Source organism: Sminthopsis crassicaudata, chromosome 4, assembly GCF_048593235.1.
Source record: "Sminthopsis crassicaudata isolate SCR6 chromosome 4, ASM4859323v1, whole genome shotgun sequence".
Lineage (NCBI taxonomy): Eukaryota > Metazoa > Chordata > Mammalia > Dasyuromorphia > Dasyuridae > Sminthopsis > Sminthopsis crassicaudata.
The window spans coordinates 319190986-319210789 of record NC_133620.1 but is presented as its reverse complement, the minus strand read 5'-3'; the positions used below and the strand labels follow the sequence as shown (position 1 = coordinate 319210789).

At 37.0% G+C, this 19804-nt stretch overlaps 2 protein-coding genes across 2 annotated transcripts in view; one reads left to right on the top strand and one right to left on the bottom strand.

The window, feature by feature from the left end:
• The window catches only part of SLC38A10 (solute carrier family 38 member 10), a 66293-nt gene extending 54394 nt beyond the window's left edge, over positions 1 to 11899 (top strand). The window contains exons 12-16 of the mRNA XM_074260394.1: positions 383 to 550; positions 925 to 1377; positions 1998 to 2117; positions 7490 to 7666; positions 8025 to 11899. Of these exons, the coding sequence (XP_074116495.1) occupies positions 383 to 550; positions 925 to 1377; positions 1998 to 2117; positions 7490 to 7666; positions 8025 to 9103 (1997 nt within the window). The 3' untranslated portion in view covers positions 9104 to 11899. The remainder of the gene's footprint in view (positions 1 to 382; positions 551 to 924; positions 1378 to 1997; positions 2118 to 7489; positions 7667 to 8024) is intronic.
• A 6706-nt stretch (positions 11900 to 18605) lies between these two features.
• Positions 18606 to 19672, bottom strand: NDUFAF8 (NADH:ubiquinone oxidoreductase complex assembly factor 8). The gene is made up of 3 exons (XM_074260392.1): positions 19514 to 19672; positions 19286 to 19396; positions 18606 to 18926 (listed from the first exon to the last, which is right to left on the bottom strand). The coding sequence occupies exons 1-3, from the start codon at positions 19595 to 19597 to the stop codon at positions 18906 to 18908; spliced, it is 216 nt and encodes a 71-aa protein (XP_074116493.1). The 5' UTR covers positions 19598 to 19672; the 3' UTR covers positions 18606 to 18905.
• Between the last annotated feature and the right edge of the window lie 132 nt (positions 19673 to 19804).

The following is a 19804-nucleotide window of genomic DNA, read 5'->3' as shown; positions in this document are numbered from 1 at the left end:
TAGAGAACATAAACCAATATGGAAATTTGTTCCAGTATTAATTCTGTAAAACTACTCAGAAACTTTGTAACCAGTCCAAGAATCAAAGATGGGTCTTTGCTGCCACTTGGTGGCATAATCTTGTTAGTGCTTTGCCCATTCTACATCATGCTAGGTATAAATTGCATTTTTGACATATTTCTTGTGGATATACATGAAAAATGACAGTTTTCTTTACTTCGTAGCTGCTAATGATTGAAGTAGGGCGGAGAGAAGCTGCCTGGCCTCTGCCATTTCCTGGTGAAATATGATCACAGCCCAGAAAAATTGTCCCAATTCCTTCTGTTGATTGACAGTTCAGCCATGTGGAAACCATGTTCAATTAACTATGCTATGCTTATAGTCCAGAACCCAATTGTTGAAGTGGCCAAGGACAACCGTGATAAGCCAAAACTGCCGAACAAGAAAGATGAAGTGGAGCCACCTCAGATCAAAGGTCCTGTGAATGTTCCCCAAAGGGATGAACACAAGGAGAAGCAGGAGGAGGTGCAGCTTGATCGTCCTGATCAAGGTAGTGAGCTATCAGGGGCCCGGTAGAAAGGATGGGAACAAAGAGGGAGAAGTTTTGTACACATCCAACTGGGATTTTCAATATTTTGCGATACTTTTCTCTTCAGCTTAGTTAAAAATTCTGATCATTGCCACTCTTTTTGTCTTTTAGGTATAGTTGACTCCCTTATAAACTGAAAGAGCTTCCTAGTAACTGCTCTTTCTATAGTCTGCTAAAAATAATGTCATTGATTCATCAACAAGTCAAATTTATAAGAAGCAATAGCACACACTGATTTATATTCTTCTAGAGATTGATTCTAGGTTACATTTCGTGCATTAGGTGGTCCCTGATGTAAACCAGGTTCCAAAGATGTTTAACAAATATTATCTTAGGTATTGCTTTACCTGTGGGAGAGGCCCATCGCCATGAACCTCCAGTGCCACATGATGAAGTTGTGGTAGATGAGGGTCAAGATAGAGAAGAAACAGAGGAGAAACTCCCATCCAAAAATGAAAATGTCCATGGGAGACAGAAGGACCAGGAAAATTCTGAACAAGAGGAAAATGAACCACAGAGCAAAAAGAAAGAGGATCAAGCCTCAAAAAAATTGGACCATCCTCCTGATAATCTCCAAAAGATCTTAGAACCAAATGGCCAGCCAGTCATTCAGCCAGCATATGAAGACCTAGGACCAGGCAATAAAGATCTTCAGCCAGGGGCCCAGGTTGTAGTTTCCAATGACCAGAAGAAAGTCAATCCTGTGGGTGAAAGGGAAAATGCAAATGATGTTCAATTGCCAGGAAAAGTAGAAGAGATTATTAAGTCCATGGAAAAGATTGATGCTGGTAAGTATCATCCTTTGTGACTCATCTTGGCTGATTCTCCTCCCCTTGTTCTATAATTCTCCAGGACTGGAGAAACTGGGTTGGGGAAATGTCCCCTATGTCCCAGTGTTTCTTTTTCATTTCACAAGATTAGCATGTGAATGTAGCAGCCCCTTCAGCAGCTGTTGGGGAAAACGAAGAATCTGGTGGCTTGACAGCTACTATAATATCTGTCAAACAATTGTTTGCTAGACTACTAAATGTCAGGTGCCATGCTGTTCTTGTGTGTCTGGGAGCACACTGGGGACAAAGAGCTGGGAGCATTTGACAGGTAACACATTGTTAAGTGCCCATCTAAAAGCTAGTTAGGACTGTTCTTGCATTTTAATTGGCTAAGGTAGTTAACATTGGCTTGCTGCCACAAGTCTATAAGATTGTTAAATATTTTTTTATTACTTCCCTGGTGATCACCAGGTTGAATATAAACTGTGCTGACGCAGAGGGGAGGAGGGGAGATATAGAAAGTAATTTTAGAAAACATCTGCCACCTTCTTTTGTTCCTCCTTCACCTTCTTTTCTTTGAAGAAGAAAAAAAAAAAGAAACACAACAAAACAAATGAGCCCTTGCTCTACGTCTGCAGGTGGGAAGGCTCTTCTCCCCCCAGAGAAACCAGATCTGATCGTAGGGCAAAAGCCTGAGCTGAGAGAGATAAGAAATGTTGGAGGGCAACAGGAAGAAAACCCAGGCAGCAAGTTAGAAGGTAAGAAACTTTTTTAATATAAATTTTCTTTTTTTAATAAACTTTACAAATATGAATATTTGACTATATAAAGAACACTAGAAAGGATTGTAGTGAAACTCTACTTCTCTTACAGCATTTCTTTTTTAAACTGTTAAATTTAACTTTGTGGTAGCATAACTGTTCTGATTCTTTGTATCTTTCTTAACTTGCTCTGCTCTTCTCTGTGTATTTTTTAAATGCTTCAATAACTAATTTTTTTTTATTACTTTGCTTTTTTTTTTTTTTTTTTGTTATCAGTGTCCTAACCCATGAAACCTTCCTCTAAAATAAGTAGAATTGAACAAAACAAACCAGCACATTGATTGTATTTGAAAATGTCTCAATCTGCTCCTCTAGCCATCATTTCTCAGTCAATCAATTAAGAGGCAATTATTAAGTGTATTGTATATACTAAGCATGATGCTAGGTGATGTTGGGGAACATACTTCATCATTAGTCATCTGAAGTTATGATGACTCACTATATACATTCAGAGTTCTGAAATCTATAAAGGGCGTTTTTATTGTTAAAGTGATCACATAATTTGTACTCATCACTTCATCAGTTCATATAATTCTTCCCTAGTTTCTTGTAATCAGTCCATTTTATTGTTTTCTTATAGTTTTCAGTGCAATATAGCTAACATTTATATAGTACCTCCTTGGTGCTAATCATTGTGCTAAACCTTTATAATTATCTCATTTGATCTTCACAACAACCCTTGGAAGCAGGTGCTGTTATCATGCCCTTTATACAGATGAGAAAAGTGAGGCTAACAGAGATTAAGTAACTTGTTGGTCATAGACACTGAGGCCAGATTTGAATTTAGATTTTGAATTTAGCTCTTTCTGACTCCAAACACTCTTATCTGTTTCTCTACCTTATACTTACATAATATTTGCTCAGCCATTAATAACCACTTGGTAGGCACCCATTTTGTTTCCTGATATTCATTACAACAAAAAGTGCCTTTATGAATATTTTTGCGCATGTGTATCTTTTTCATTTGTTTGACATCTTTGGTGGTGTATTCTTCAACTACAGTCTTTTTCTTTTCTTTTCTTTTCTTTTTTTTTTGGCTGAGGCAATTGGGGTTAAGTGACTTGCCCAGGGTCACACAGCTAGGAAGTGTTAATTGAGGCCAGATTTGAACTCTGGTACTCTATTCACTGTGCCACCTAGCTGCCCCTTGGGGGTATATTCTTAATAGTGATATTTCTGTGTCAAGGAATCTACATAATTTAGGACTTTTTCCAGTAGTTTCAAGTTGCTTTTGGGAACAGTTGGACCAGATCACAACTCTACCAACTATGAATTGGTGAACCTATCCTCCTAGTAACCTTCTAGTAACCTAGTAACCACTAATGCTTTTTTCTTATCATCCTTGCCAATATGTTGTATTTGGGACTTGTCTGGAGTTTAAATTTGCATTTCTCTTATCATTAGTGATTTGGAACACTTTTTATAGGGTTATTTTACCAAAAAATGTAAACATTTTTGATATTAGGATTTTGGGTTCCCTGGTAACCCCATGATGCCCAACAAATTTTATCTGTCTGTTTTATAGTCAGAGAGGAACAAATTATCATTATCTTTTTAGTTGAGGAAACATATTTAATATTGCACCTTGCCCTATTCTCATTGACAGTTTTTTCTTCAACACCTTCTTAAGATTTTTGTAAGGAAAAAAAATCTCACTGTCACATGGCTTTTAATTACCGTTTTTGTTTTATCTTAAATCAGATATGCTAATAATCCTCACACTCCTGGTATTTAAAGCAAACCAGGTGTGGGAGAATTAATACATCCAGATGCAGGAGAATTATTTTAGGGAAGATAACTCCAGGTGACCCAACTTGTGAAACATTTTTTTTTCTTTTAATCAGTTACTTGATTGTCTGAGCATACCTCTAATTTCTGACATCTTCAGAGTCCAACTTACTGAGAGATTTGTGCTCATTTGGTGTGAAAGAGCAGCAACTTGACCTCAAATTCAAATCTGGGATGCTGCTATTACTTTTCCTCCAAGTGAGCAACTTTTGTTTGAATCTGTTTTGTGTAATTTGAGAACATTTTCCAGCATTAATTCTTGGAATCACTCTCTAATTCTTGCTTTAACTAAGAGTAACAGCTGTTCTTTTGGTTCTTTGATTTCTTTCCTTCCCACTTCTTTATTGTCAGACTAGACAAAACTCTTTAAATAAACTTTTATAGGGGAAAGAATTGCAGGTGAACTGGTTCCAGCACTGAAAAATATGCCCTTATGGGATTTTCTTATACCACCTGGAGAGTAACTAACTATATCCATCAGTAGAGTATCTGGAGGATTTTGATGGTGCATTGGTCTTTTTTCTTTTTCTTTCTTTCCCTTTTTTTCTTCTGTGACAATAGTCAAAAAGACATCTCTTTTCTCAAAGTAATTTCGTTTCCACCTTCTATTAATAGGGAATAATATCTGTGTTCATTTGTCCTGGGCAACATTTTATGCCTTTGCTCTATCACTTGGCCTGTCTGCTTTGTTCTGGGTGAACAGCTGCAGAGTTCTCTAGCTTTTCTTGTAGAGTCTTCCCAGAGCCATACTTTATTGGCCCTTTGTAGAAGCTGCAACTATAATTTCAGATCTGTAGCACCTAGGGAATTATAAATAACTCATATTTATCCCCTGGACATTGTACCAGTCACATATACCTTTACTTCTTCTGGAATATGCTTCTTAACATAATTCAAAACTTTCAGATCTCCATAGAGCTCAGTAAAAGATTTAATGAGTTAATTCTGGCCTACTTAGGTGTTTTGTCAACAATATTGATTCAAACAAAGCTTTTCAGAGAAACTGCATCCTTTTGACTCTCTTAAATGATTACATGTTTCAAAGGTGTAGAAATTATATGGATGTCTCTGGAATTGAACAGTAGTTTTTAAAAAGAAACATACATACACACACACATATACATTATATACACTCACATATACATTTGTTTTCTATTTTAAATTTGGTATCTGGTTTTATGGATTTGTTCCAGTTCCTGTAACTAACCTCTTAAGCCTGTTTGATGCTTTTATTTTTACTTTATGAAAGAGGGAGAGACATTTCATGGTTTCCTAATCTGTTTCTCTTCCTTATGCCTTTCAATGGAACTGAAACAGCTGAGATTAAAAAGCTAGTAGCAGGTATGAATCAAAAGGACTGTGTTAAAATAAAAAGCATATTTATTCAGGATTTTAAAATCAAAGAACAACATCTTAAGTTACAAAGATGATAATGTGCACGATCTTGTAAGTATTCTGCATGAGCATGTATATCAGATCTTCATAAAGAGTAAAACATTAAACTAATTATCTTGAATATCATAACCACAGTCCTTTTCCCCAACACCCTATGTGCCTTTACCCTTAACAGATGTTTATATATCTGTAGATAAGTTTACCCCTTCTTAATGAATGAATGTACTCTTGCCACCATCTTGCACAGAATTGACCATCATAAGCTTGTAAGTGAAATTTGTTAAAATCAAGCCAGCCACATTATAAAACAAAGTTGCTTAAGACATGTTTCAGAGAGATTAAAGTTGTTGGAGGAGATAGACAAGGATTCCTAATTGCAAATTCTGCTATGTCCCTGGAGCTATATTAATATATTCTGCTTACATATTAATATGCAGGAATGGCTTTCATTCCATCAGTAAAGCTTTGTTCTCTGGTCCTGCTTGGTTAAAATCTTGAGTTGCATGTTTCAGAGTCCTGGTTTTTAGGGAAAAGTTGTCATCTCTACCTTGCATTATTAAATCTAGTCAAGTTGTAGAATACATTGTTTGCCATCAGACGGTAGCCCTTTGTCTTCTGGCTTTTTAGTCTATCTCTGACTCTGAAGTTTTTAAAATGAGTTTAGGTTGTGAATCCTAGAATATTGGCATTTACAAAAAGAAGTGTTAGATATAGACACTTATGTTTATATTTCTCTACAGGAGGCCTTTTTCTTATAATAGTTGACTTTGATAATAGCAGACAACTCTTTAAGAACTAAGAAAATGTTAATTAGACATTTGTTTTAAAACATACAAAGGAAGAGTTGTGGCTACTCGGGCATTCTTTGAAAAGAGTTTTGTCCTGTACTAGAGCCCCAAGGCATCAGGATTTTATATCCCCTATAATTTTTTCATGTAAGGTGGATTTTATTTAAATGAAAGTAATATATTTGATTAGAGGATATTATTAATGAGGGCATAAATGTGGGTTTGAGCTGGGTAACAGAAACAGATCGCATTCATAACCCTGGTCAGTTTTCTTGGAAATTTATGCCATCAGTAGAAAGGGCACTGTGTGAGAAACTATATCCATCAATGCAAACCTGTGCCTACTTTTAGAGGCAAAACAAAACTAAAAAAAATTTGTTTTATTACCATTATCAGCAATGTCATTTTGTGTAGGAGGGATCTCTTGTTCTCACTCATTATTTTACTTTCTCCATTTTGGAGCTCACATTTCATTTATCTCTAGGCTTCAATTGCAACTAGTCTTCATTCCAAGCCTCCCGACTAAAGCAGTTACAGTTTAGGAGCATAGTGGGCTAAAGTGAACTTATTCATAAGAAATCAGTGTTAACCAATATTTATAGGACCCTCAAGCCAAAAACACAAATAATATACCTCAGTGCCTCAAAGGCAGTAATGTAATTAACCTAACATAGGTAAAGGCTAGCTGTTCACTCCTTAAAGAACTCTTGGAAAAAAATTGTATTTTCTTTGGTCTTGAAGACTATGCAGAGTCTCTGGAGAAGACAACTCTGGTTTTCTCAAAATTTTATTCCTCTTTTTCCAGTAGTTCAAAGAAAAAAATTCGATGAAAAAAAAATTGTATATTATTCTTTTTCTAAAGATTGAGCCAAAAGGGTTGTTGCATGTTTTTGGGTCATTTAAAACATTCTGAGTTTATTAGAAGAATTCTTTATTTAAGTTTTCGTTTTGGTTGAGGAACAATTAGATTTAATTTTGTTGTTTCTAAGGTACAAGTTGGTGTGCAAGAGACAAAAACAACAACAGTTTGGTCATTTGGAGTTGGTTTTTTTGCTCTGACCTATGGGAAGTGTAAATTAAACTGATGATCTGCTTGCCAGAGCCTTAGTGGGTATATACAGTATGTCAAATAAATGAAAAACAACTTCTTTTGGTCTCACCTGGCATAAGTTATTAACTGTGAGTAAATGGGTTAGCAACAATTTGTACAAGTGAGATATATAAGAAAATTGTTAACTATGGGATACCACTCAGAGAAAAGAAAGTTCTACAAATAACCTTTCTAAAAATGGTTCTTGTGTCTCCAGCAGTCTGTTTTTGTTTTTGTTTGAACGTCAGAAGCTGGCAAGGCAGAAATGCTTGATCATGCGGTCCTTTTGCAAGTAATTAAAGAACAGCAGGTGCAGCAAAAGCGACTGCTGGACCAGCAGGAGAAGCTGCTTGCTGTGATTGAAGAGCAACACAAGGAAATCCACCAGCAGAGGCAGGAAGAAGATGATGATAAGTCAATGCAAGGTAAGGATGTGGGATTTTGGTGCACTGTTGATCAGAATGCATGATCAAGGCCATCTAGTTTTTGCTGAAAAAAGCACCAAAAAAACAATTTGGGTGATTAGCATGTGAAATTGGACTTTATAGACTGATTTCTTCTTTATTCCCCTTTGTTTTTTAGTTCATATTTTCTGCATCTTAATTCTACTGGTATCACAATGATATATTTAACGATAGTGAGCCTCAGTTGTCTGAAGTGCTATGGGGCATCTTTTATTTTCAGTTGACTATTGTTATTTGCCTGGATTATTTTTCTCTTTCTCCTTAGATTTGTGTTTTTTTGTACTCACTGTGTTATCTTCTTTTATTTTTCTGCCATTAGAAATGCAGCCTGAAGCAGAGGGTGGCATTCCTATGAATATAGAAAAGGAAGATCAAGACTCAAAAGTTGGGGAATCAGTTAAAAACATTCTTAGACAAGGTTTGGAAGCACCAGCCCATCCTAAAGAACAGCAACAGCAGCAGCAACATCCTGGTGAGGAGCCTGATCGGACTGTTGTGAGGAATAGAGCTCCTTCTTCCAGCGTCCTCACTGGTATAGAGCCCAAGGTTCCCAAGGCCAGGCCCCAGGACAGCAAAAAGGACGATGTCCAGCATGACATAGGCAAAGCAGGTAATGCTGAAGAGCACATAGAAGACATCCTTCATAAGAACTTGGGACAGGCAGATGTGAAGCATCTTGTTGGGCCTGAGAAGAAAATTGGAGCTCAGGAATTGCCTGGAAAAAGTCAAGAACAAATGAGAGGCTCCCAAGAAGGAAAGAAAACTATGACAGGGATAGTTATGCTTCCAACTGCAGTCATCCCCAAAGAGGACAGAGTTGAAATTGAAGACTCTGAAATGAAGATCCACAAAAAGAGCCTAGATGGAGAATTTCAAGGTGGTTCTTCAAAAAAATCAAAAGAAACTATCCCTCAGCCCCAAGAATTGCTGCATCAGCAGAAACACCAGAGCATTTCAGATACTAACAGAAACGATGGCCTTAGAGGCCAAGACCACCAGCTAAATCATGAAAGTCATATGGAGGCAAGAAAAAATGCCCTTTTTCCTAATGGCAGTCCTGTTGTGGAGGATCAACAGAGACCAAAGGAGGAGACTATCCAGGATCCTGAGCAGCCAGATCCTGAACATGTGCCCAACCAAAAGTCTGATAATGGAAAACCCAATCGGGAACTAAAATCTCAAGTGGGATCTGACCTTCGGAGGAGACGGCGAGATTTGTCTCTTAATCCTGTGGAGGAGACAGCTCAGAAGGATGGTGTTCTCATCAGTTTTAACTCCTTGCCGGTTGTGAATATGGACAATCTGAGAAGTGCATTGGAGACTCAACTTCACCAAGCTTTGCAGGTGGTTCAGACCAGACAGATTAAACAGTTGCCAGTGTCTCAGAACGAGGTGTGATCCGTCCATGCTAATGACTAAAACTAGTTTACTATGGTTGAGCTGATAGGCAATGGGCATTTTTAACATTCAGGAAACAAGCTGCTATACCTGCCCTATCCTTTATACTAGCTATGCTAAACTTGATAGGTAGAGCATTTGGGGAGAATATTTGTGAATTCTGGGTACCATAATTGGAATAATTTCCTTCATTGATTTTTTTTATACTCTAATTTTTGCTCAGTGCTTTTAGAGAAAAACTCTTGTTCTTTGACCCCAAAGATTGCTATGCTTGTTCAAGCCTTAAGCTGCCATTTCTTAAGTATCTCATGGCATTGTTTCACAGAGAATTATTTCTTCTTAAATTTCTCCTTATTCTATCTGCCCTCTGGCAACTAAAAAAAATACTCATCTCTAAACTTTGTTTCCAAATCTGCAGCACTTTATTGAATTCATAAATTGTGAGGGAAAACTGCTGTCTACATTAAGCCACTTTGAGATCTTACACAATCTTTAGATTTCTGAGGAGGACCTTCCCCTATTAAAGTCTTAGTTAAATTAATAATTAATCACCCCAGTTTCTGCTGATTTTTTTCTTTGCTTGTTTCAATGTCAGACCAAGTCCTAAATATATAAGACAAGAAAACCCAAAGGTAATACATATATATAGTACTTTATAAACCTTAAAGTACTATCCATGTCTGCTCAGATTATTATTAATTGCCTAATATAGTTATGTGCCTTTAGTTTAGTTGAAATTAGCTTCATTGCATTTGAAATCCATCAGATTGACCAAATTTATAGTTAGAAGGAAGTTTCATACAATTTCATATTGTGACTGGAAACACTTAAGTTCTGCACTTAAATTTTTTTTTTTTAACCTGGCCTGTGATTTCATTGTGGTAGGGAGCTCCCCATGAGAATTTTCTCTACCAAGAGATTCCCCCAATTTATAGTCAGAATTGCCTGTTACACTTAGAGATTAAGTGACTTAGCCAGGGTCACACAAGTCGTATATGCCAGAAGTGGGACATGAATCCAGTTCTTCCTGACTTGAGACTAACACTCTGATCTCATGCAAACCATTTGATATTTGAGACTTGAGTAAATTTGTGTTTGAAATACTAAGTAAAGATAAATGTCTGTAAGAAAGGCAACAAGGCATAATGGATAGAAGGTCACCTTGAGTTAGACTGGGTTCAAGTGTTGCCTCTGGCACATACTGGCTTTGTGACTCTAGGCAAGTCACTTAAATGTTCAGTGACCCCAATAACTCCATAAGATCATAAGCTACAGGAACATTGCCAGTCTCCGACTATTGAGGGTGATTCCACTTTAGAAATTACACATACTTATGGAATCATACATCTGAATTCCTTTCCTGTTCTTCATCCAATATTATCCATTTGTTTTTCAAAATCAATCTGAGCTCAGTTTTAAAAATATAAAAAACTACTTATATCAACTTAGAGGAGTCATTTTAGTATTGAGGTGAAACATTAAAAAAAAAAAAAAAGTTCCACAATTCCAAGAGGATTAAGAACAGAGATGATGGTATGAGACTTAAAAGTTGAAGTGCATAAGGTTCATAATGTAAAGCCAAAAGGACAAAATTAAATTCTTCAAAATCTAGTGTTGTGATCCAAAGTCACTCTCCTTGTCATTGCTAGGACTTCATAAATGGGGATGGCCTCTTTGCTTCAGGAGAGAATTAAGACAATTGGGAGTGTTGCTGTATATAATCCATCTAGAAAAGAACTGTAGAAAACTTATCTTCAACACTTGCTTGCTCTAATGTATATTTCCATCTCAAACTACAGTCATCCTGTTTCTTTTTTATATTTTCGCTATCTTGCCCTTGATTTTCTTCTAAACTCAATCCAGGAGAGTCTGAATGTGAGTTTTATTATCAAAGAAGCATAGCTAATTTTGGAGATAATTTAAAATAATTTTTCTTTTTGTATAGAGGTAGAAAAGCTTATAATGTTGAGAAGCCTTCCTGTTCTTTGTGTCTCAGGAACAACACATTTTAGTCATTTGATTTATCTGAGTCTCTATAGGGACATGATACACAAAAAAGGATGTTTTGCTCTCCACTTTAAAAGCAGTGGGGGGAGGGGTTTGTTTATACTGCCACTACCCCTTTATGGTTTTCTATTATTAATTAGGTAAGGCTCCTCTGTAAGAGGGGACATGTCAGCATATGTTGAGATTTGTTGTGGGAAGAATTGAAAAAACTTGTGATAAAGGATCTATTCTGTTTTGTGCATTTTGGTTGATGGGATGTTTATGATAAAAGGACCAAAGATACTTAAAACATTCCTCACTAAACTTAATGGCTTTACAAAGGGGAGCTCCTTTCTCTCCCTCTGCCCCATATTTTCTTGCAGCTTTTTCATCAGGTTTTAAAAATACTTTTTCATTTAAACCTTTAAGTTTTTATTGATATTTTGTTTTTACATCACCTTAATTTTCCATTGTATATTCCTATCCCTCCCCTTTTAACCAAAAAATAAAAAAAAGAAGAGACAGGAAACAATTCAGTAAAACTAAACAGATCAACTAAGCTTAACATATGTGGTGTTTTGCACCCATCATCTTACACCTTATTTTTTTTCACTTTCATTATAACTCTAAAACTCAAAGGGAAAAGCCAGATCTTTAAAAAAGAACTGAGGATTAGGAAATGAACAGTATAAAAAAGGAATGCAAGTATTTTCAGCTGAGCTAATTGTTGAACTACAATTTTCATACAGAATTTTCAACAGATCTTTTGGTTGTATGTTTGTATGTGTTTTAATAAACACACCAAAGCAATTGAGTATTGTACAATTCCTTATATGTTCTTTTAAAATTATAACTTTGATCTTTGCAACATTTACAATGAGATTTTTCATTCTGATATTTTCTTGAATAAATTTAACCCTTTTCTTCAGTTACCAGGATTAGGTACCCTGGTGGTTCTCATTTTATTTCCCAGATTAACTCAGTTAAATAGAACAGGGGTCCCAGTCTGCTGGGTAGTGGCCACCCTTTCCCAGGAAATTTTCAGTCATGGAAGAATTGGTGACTACAAAGAATTAATATTGAGTAAGGAAGGCATTGAGTAGAAAGACCAACTTAAATTGTTCTTGCCTTTGAGTTGCCTTTTGAATCTGAGAAAAGACAACATAAGCATATACAAAAGCAGACCAAGGTGAAGATAAGGAGGCACTAGGCAATGGGGTAATTAGGAAAAGTCTAATGTAGAAGGCAGCATAATAAGAAGTACTGACATGTTCAAATATGTGCTGAATTATCACTTTGACAGTTGTATGGGGAATGAATTGGAAAGGAAGGGACTGAAGGCAAGAGGACCAACCAACTATTTCCATTCTCCAAATGACAGATGAGAAAGGCTTGAAACTAAGGGAGTGGCTCTCAGAAGAAAGTAGGGGGCAGATACAAGATATATTGTGGAGGCAGAACTGACATTAGCAACTGATTTGTGAAGAAGAGGGGGGGAAAAAGGGTCAAAGATGGCTCCAAAGTTATGAGCTTAGGTAACTGGAAGGATGGTGGTCCCCTCAATAGAAATGAAAGAGGGAGAAGGAAATACCAGTTCCATTTTGGACTTCTTGAGAGAGATTTTTGGATAAGAGCATCAGGCCTGAAATAAGAAAGACCCCAGTTCAAATCCAACCTCAGACACGTATTACATTTGTAACTCTGAACAAGTTGTTCCTTCCACCTGTTTGTCTCAGTTTCCTCATCTATAAAATGGAGATAATAATAGAAGTTACCTTTCTGGCTTCTTGTGAGGGTTGAATGAGGTAATAATTGTAAATTATTTAGCATAATGCCTGGCACAGAATAAGTACTATGTAAATGTTTTATACTATATATACATATATTTGTGTGTACATTTATATATATATATATATATATATATATATATATATATATATATATATAAAATGCATGCAGTCTAATATATATGTGTGCATGTATATGTATGTGGGGGAAGAGAATGAGAGTGACCATCTCCTTGGACTTCATTTTCATCATCTGTAAAATGTAAGCATTGGACTTAGCTTATAAATTGCCTTCCCATTCCCTCTAAATCCCATGATCCTACTATTTCCAAACATACACCCTTCACTGAAGCCAGACTAGTGGGCCATTAATATGCCATGCTTGTTTCCACCTCCCTGTGGGCACTTAGGCTCTTGCCCCTACCTAGGATGTCCTCCCTTTTCTTGTTAGCCATAACCAATCCTTTTCATTTCTGACTTCCTGTACCATAGACTTTAGCAGTTGATTATATATTGTTATTTTCTCTTCTGGTTTTATCTCCCTGACTAGATTGCTTCTTGGAAAAGACTAATGTATTCCCAGTGCTTAGAATAGGCCTGAATACATACTAGGGGCTTAATAAATACTTGATTGATGGAAGGGAGGGAACAGATGTGAGGTATCAAAGGAATAATAAGGCATGGATAATGGGGATGAAGGCGTCTGAGAACTGGCTCCAAAATATTGAACCTCATTGACCAAGAAGAATGAGAACAGCAGAAATGACAGTTTGGGAACATTGGAGGAGAGAAATTCAGTTTTGGAATTAAAATCCAGACAATTGGAAACTTAATGCTTAGATGATTGGTTTGGGGAGTTGGGAGATGTCAGAGTCATAGTTATATCTTGTAGGTGAATTTCTCCAGACAATGTGTGTGGAAAAACAATAGCTAGAACTTATATAGCACTTTTAAGGTTTACAGAATGCTTTACAAATCATCTATTTTTTCCTAACAATAACTTGGAAATGTGGTGTTATCATCACTGTTTTAAGATAAGGAAAATTAGTTCTTCCTAGCTTCAGGTCTACTAGAAGGTGACAGGTCCAGTTAAGGGGACAGGAAAAAGAAGGCCTTTTTAAAAATTGTAGCTTAGTCATATAAAATCTAAAGCTAAAACAAGAAAACTATATGGAGATCACCATCATCAGTGTTTGTGTTAGACAAAAATGCCTATTTACTATGATTGGAAGATACTAACCTTAGTAGCTTTACTGTGCCTGTATCTTTTCTTGTCAAAATCTGTATTTATGATCATTGCACAGTACATAGAAACTACTCTAACATCACTCCCTCCTCAGTAATAAGAAAGATGGGCTGCTTTCCCCCAATCACAGAAATGCATTTGGGGATCTTTTAGCTCTGAATTTTGGTGGTTATTGGGAAATGGGACACTAGACAACATGATAGAAATCTGTTACAGTAGTCTTAGAAAAGTGATAGGCCCCTATGCAGAAACGTACTGGAACTATGGTCCTTCTTTTAGCTGTTTCACTTCACCTGGATCACAAATTTAGGTATTTCAACACATCTTTCCTTCCTGGAGTAGTTTTGAGGTAGGATTCCTAAGTCAATATAGGACCATGGGCAAGGGAGCAGAACTCCAGGAAACTCACTTTCAGTTACAAACACTTTAGATCAAAGGCCATTGACCCTACTTTTGTCTTAAAACATAGGTACCCAGTTTTAACAAAATTACTTTGAACTTTCCTGTGGGAAACTTGATACATGGTTTTATGATCATCAATTACATTTTTGGAGGCTATTTTGCAATGTTCAGTTCAATTGATCTAGAAAGAGAAGGAACCTCAGAGGCTTTGTCCAATACCTTCATTTTAGAGATGAGGAAAGTGACTTGTGCAAGGTGACACATTTGTTCAGAGTGGAATTGCAACTCATACTTTTCATTATTATTAATTTTTTTTTAAAGCAAATTAGCATCTCCTACTCTGTGTAATTGACTGATGGCATAGTGGAATAAGTGCTGGGCCTGGAATCATTTTCCTGACATTTACTAATTTTGTGACCCCAAATGGGGTCATAGAGTTAGACATGACTGAAAGGACTGAACAACACTTCAAAGTACTGGCAACTTGTAATGTTTTGTTGCAACCCTTTAATCTTTTTGAACCAAGTATTGAAAACAGACTGTATTTACCTACATGTGAGTTGTACTTTTTATTGTTACTTTTCTAATGTAAACTTAGGCTAAGGTGGTATAGAGGAAAATAGGGTGGTATTCTGGACCAGAACTAATTCAAGCCATTCTATGACAGGTTCAGAATTGCAAAGCAATGAAATATACTTGGACCACAACATGTAATCAAAGCTATTTTTGATAAGAAAGACTAAAAAGGCTATAATGCCAATAGTTTATTCAAATATAATTCTATTCCTCTTAGTTTCTGCATTTAATCACAGCAATAATAACTGCTGGATTAGAAAGATATCCTTACAGAGAAGTGGGAATTCTGATATATCTCTCAGACTGATTCCCAAGGTTTTTTTTGTTTTTGTTTTGTTTTGAATTCCCTAAGTATACTAAATTGGCAAACTTGGAGCCGATAATCATACAATGAAACCTTATTTTTCATGTGTGAAAACCATTGATGGCCATACAAAAATGGTACAGATTCTTATTCCAGGGGATCTTTCACCACTAAAAAGACCTTAAAATAACTTACTTTGAGAGAAGTCTATCATAAATAATACTGGAGGAATATTAAAAGTACAGGTAATAAATTTAAAAAAAAAAAAATACAAAATGTCCATTAAAAAGCAGGGTCCATGCAGTGGGAGTGGCAACAGGCTTTTCATAAATGGGTCTTTCACTATGAAACAGTAACAAATGGGAAACCGGGAACATCAAGGCCACAACATTCCACCTATTCCCCAAAATTTAATGACTCAAAGCTTTCTTAGGGCTAATTTCCTTTTGTTTCTGGTGTGAATAAATCATGGATGTAGCATTACTTGCTGGACAGTACCTTGCAGGAATGGGGCTTCTTTTAGATCTGTTTAGTTTGTCATGTCACACTTTATGACTTCATTTGGGGGTTTCTGGGCAAACACACTAGAGTGGTTTGTCATTTCTTCTCTACTTCACTTTATAGATGAGGAAACTGAAGCAAAGAGGGCTAAAGGACTTCCCTAGGGTTATGCAGCTACTATGCTTCTTAAGGCCATATTTGAACTTTGGTCTTTCCTACTCTATTCGCTGTGCCACCTACCTGCCTCTCTTGTAGGTGAAATTACCATGAAGGACCAGGAAGGTATATTGAAATAATTCCCACTTAAAAGCAAACTGCTCTTGATTGGTCTCTCTCTGCATATTTTTTTTTTTTAAGTAGTTAGTAAATTTAATAAATCCTTTTCACTCAATAGCAGCTTAGATTACTTGGATTACCATATTAGCAAAGTCTGGAATAACCACAGTAATCACTGCAAGTTTTACTTAATTCCCAATAATTTACTATAACTTCCAGGGCACATACCACCTTCTTTAGTAGTTACACAGTCTTATTATATAGAAAGGAGTCTTCATTTCTATTCCAAAGAAAATTATTTTCACCATTACCACTCCCTCTTCCCTATCTTGTTAGCTGGTTCAGGGAATTCCCAAGTGTCGAAGTGTGAAAGGTTTTGCAAAGAATTCGAAATTCCGATAGGGGAGTTTTATGGTTTAAAAAAAAAAAAAAAAAAAAAAAGGTTTATTACACTGAGAAAACAACTTTCTCAGCCGGCTAAATTCTGAAAGGATTTTTAGCAAAGGTTTGGGTTTTGAGCCTTTGATCATATTAGGTTTTCATGACCTGGAGCTAGGGAACTCCAGCTGAGTTTGAGGGACTAATTTTCAATTCAATAAAGGTTGGTGATTATACATCAGGTCAAGATCTCCAATTGAATTGTAGGTGGAGATAGTAATGGGAGTTTCTTCTATGAATAGGAGGGTGGGGCCCCTTCCAGAGGCCAGGTGGGCTTGAGATTTTAGGGTTTCTCTAACCTAGGTCCGCCCTTCTCCCAAAAATCAAAGGGGATAGTTTACATCACAAGGGCTTCCATTTGGTTTCATAACTTTAGCTTAGAGTAGTAAAATGATTATCAATTAATTCACAATAATAGAAATTATAAACACTGTACAGGTACTGACTTCTAAAGATGATACATATCGTGACTCTTAGCCTCCCCAAGACCTAGATTTTTTTTTCCACCTACCTCTACTTGAACAAAAGTACTTTCTTTTGTCTTCTTCTCAATTTCCTACCCAGCAGTTATTTATCAATTAGGAAGCACTCTCTTTCTCCTTTTTCTCCCTTCCCCTTCCAATTGGGTATGATAAAAATTTTAGGCCCTTCAGGAGCCTACAATTTTCCAATAGCACAGATTCAAGGTATTCTTAACCTTTTTATGTGTGTCTTGGATCCTTCTGGCAACCTGATGAAATGTTTTCAAATATGTAAATTATATGAGATTATAAAACCAGTTACACTGACATAGTTAATAAAAAAAAAAATTAAGTTCATGAAACCCAATTTAAAAACCTGAAAAAAAAGATTTATTCCAAGTCATTTTTACATTGTCTTGGATGGCTTTGAATAAGCAGGCTAAAGTTTCAGATTTTCCAAGTTTGGGCAGAAGAACCCTTCTGTCATGATCCTAGATGTCTTATAAAATTTTACTAGGACTCCCTAAAGACTAAAGAGAATCATCTTGTAAATTTCTTCAAGAATACACCCAAAGTTCTTTATGGGAGAGTTTTGACACCTGAGATATGACTGATGCTTGCTTCTCTCCTCAGAGTACAGATTTTTATAAACAGCTCTATTTGCCACATGACTGCAATGGTGGACAGGGGAAGAGCAAGGTGTACCCATAGCTAAACTCTGCCCCTCAGATGAACATCTCTTTAAACTAGCTACCAATTTTAGAACTTTTACCATCTCCCTCCCCTCTGTGGGTCCAACTATGCAGGACTCTTTTTAAACTAATTCCTCTTTTTATTTAAAAAGGGAAACCTCTTTGGGGCTTCTAATTTAGCTGATTTGGTACTAATAAATTCCCTAAGCCAAAAGAACTGGAATCAAAAGATCATCATTGAGGAAAGGACCCCAAAACTCTATAACTTCTTTAAGGAAAAACTCAATGAGGGACCCCGCCGGAGGGAAACAAGATAAGCAGCTCCATTCCATTATCTAGGTGGGGTTGGTTCAGTCCAGAGCTAAAAGAATTCTAATCTTGTTCAATTAAAGAAACTCCTTTAATTCTATTCAAATTCAACTCAAGCTTAAACTCAGCTTGTAGCCAAAACTCCTATTACAAAAGAGCCAATCTAAAATTCCCTCTTTGCAGAAGTTCTAAACATGCCATGCTATACCAAAGGAGGCCTCTGCCCACTGGAATACTCTTTTCCAATGCTATCCACTTTTTGCCCTCACCACAAAAAATTCCAATTTACATACAATCTTCACTTGTATGTTGAAATGTTCATGTTTGATACCCAAATACATAATGAAAAAAATTTAAATATACAACTAGAGCTTATTTTATGGGGTTAAGGCTAATACTTTTCTCTGTTTTTCAAGTCTTTACATAGGAGTGGTACTTACCAGAGTTCTTATTTTTTGAAGGTTATTAAAATTCTCTATGGGCATGGCACTCAGCCCAAGAAAAATCTAGTTACAATATATGGCTAAATTTAAATATAGACTTTATTTTTAATTAAACTACATTCCACACTAACCAAAGTCTTTATATACATCAAGTTTGCAAAGTAACTTCTACCACCATCCTGGCTAATTCGGTTATGTTGTGTGCATGTGCCCGTACACATATATACATGTATGTAAGTGTGTACAAGCACCACCTTTTGTTTCACTTCTCAGAGCTTCAGACATATGATTCCTTGGTGCAACAGTTAAAATCTGATTTCCTGCTGATGGGCAGCACCAAATGGAAGGTATATCAAGTGATTCAAAGCCCATCTTAATATCTCAGTTTAAGGTCTTCTTGGCCTGAAATGATAAAAGAATTTGGTGTCAATGGATTGCTTTAATGTTAAACATGACATTCTGTTATGAAGATATAAGAAAGCCCATTGTTGGGAAGAGGCAAAATTTGCCAACTTCCCATCCTGCCATAACAATAAGATAAATGGATCTGTTCATCAGGTTTGCCTATAACCCTTTGATATATATTTGGTGCCCAAGCTTCATGCAGGGGATTGGAATAAGTGACCTACCCGAGTCCCCTTTTCAATATCTAATGTGCCCTCCCCCTCCATCCCCACCCCTAGACCCTGCACTAGACAGTGGGCAGAGCCTGCTGCAGCCGGGGAAAGAAAGCCGTATCAAGGCCCGAAGGCCACACGTACAACTGCCACGAAGCAATTCCGCAGGGCCTCAAATTCCTTGGCACAGAGGTTCCTCCTCAGTTCCCCGCCGGGAGCTGTGGCGGCCTGGACACATTTCCCGTATGCAGCGGCCTGGAAGGGAGGGGGAGAGAGAGAGAGAAATGGGGCTCGGCAAAGTGTCCTAAACACGGCTTCCCCAACCACCGGGGGAAGGGCCTCCGCACTGTCGTCCAGAATGGACCCCCTCACCTCGACCCCACAGGTCGCCAGCCGCTCGGGAAAACTCTGTATTCGGCTTCGCACTCTGCTCCACACAGCTCCTGTACCCGACATGAGTTTGTCCTTTCCCACCAAGGGAATACCATCTTGGATCCCCGTGCTTCCGGCTTCCAGTCACTGCTGGTAGGTGGAACGCCTGTCTTTAACTTTGGGAGAGTTCTCTCATTGGTTTAATGATAATTTCTCCCTCCCTTTCCTTTCATCATTATCATCCGCTTGCCGGAAGGATTTCCTCGATTCTTTCAGAATCTTGCCATTGGT

Coding starts and splice junctions, on each gene's coding strand:
- NDUFAF8 (XM_074260392.1), bottom strand. CDS start 19,597: ATGTCGGGTACAGGAGCTGTGTGGAGCAGAGTGCGAAGCCGAATACAG. Junction 19,397..19,513: donor TGGCGACCTGTGGGGTCGAG/GTGAGGGGGTCC, acceptor CCTCCCTTCCAG/GCCGCTGCATACGGGAAATG. Junction 18,927..19,285: donor GGAATTGCTTCGTGGCAGTT/GTACGTGTGGCC, acceptor TTATCATTTCAG/GCCAAGAAGACCTTAAACTG.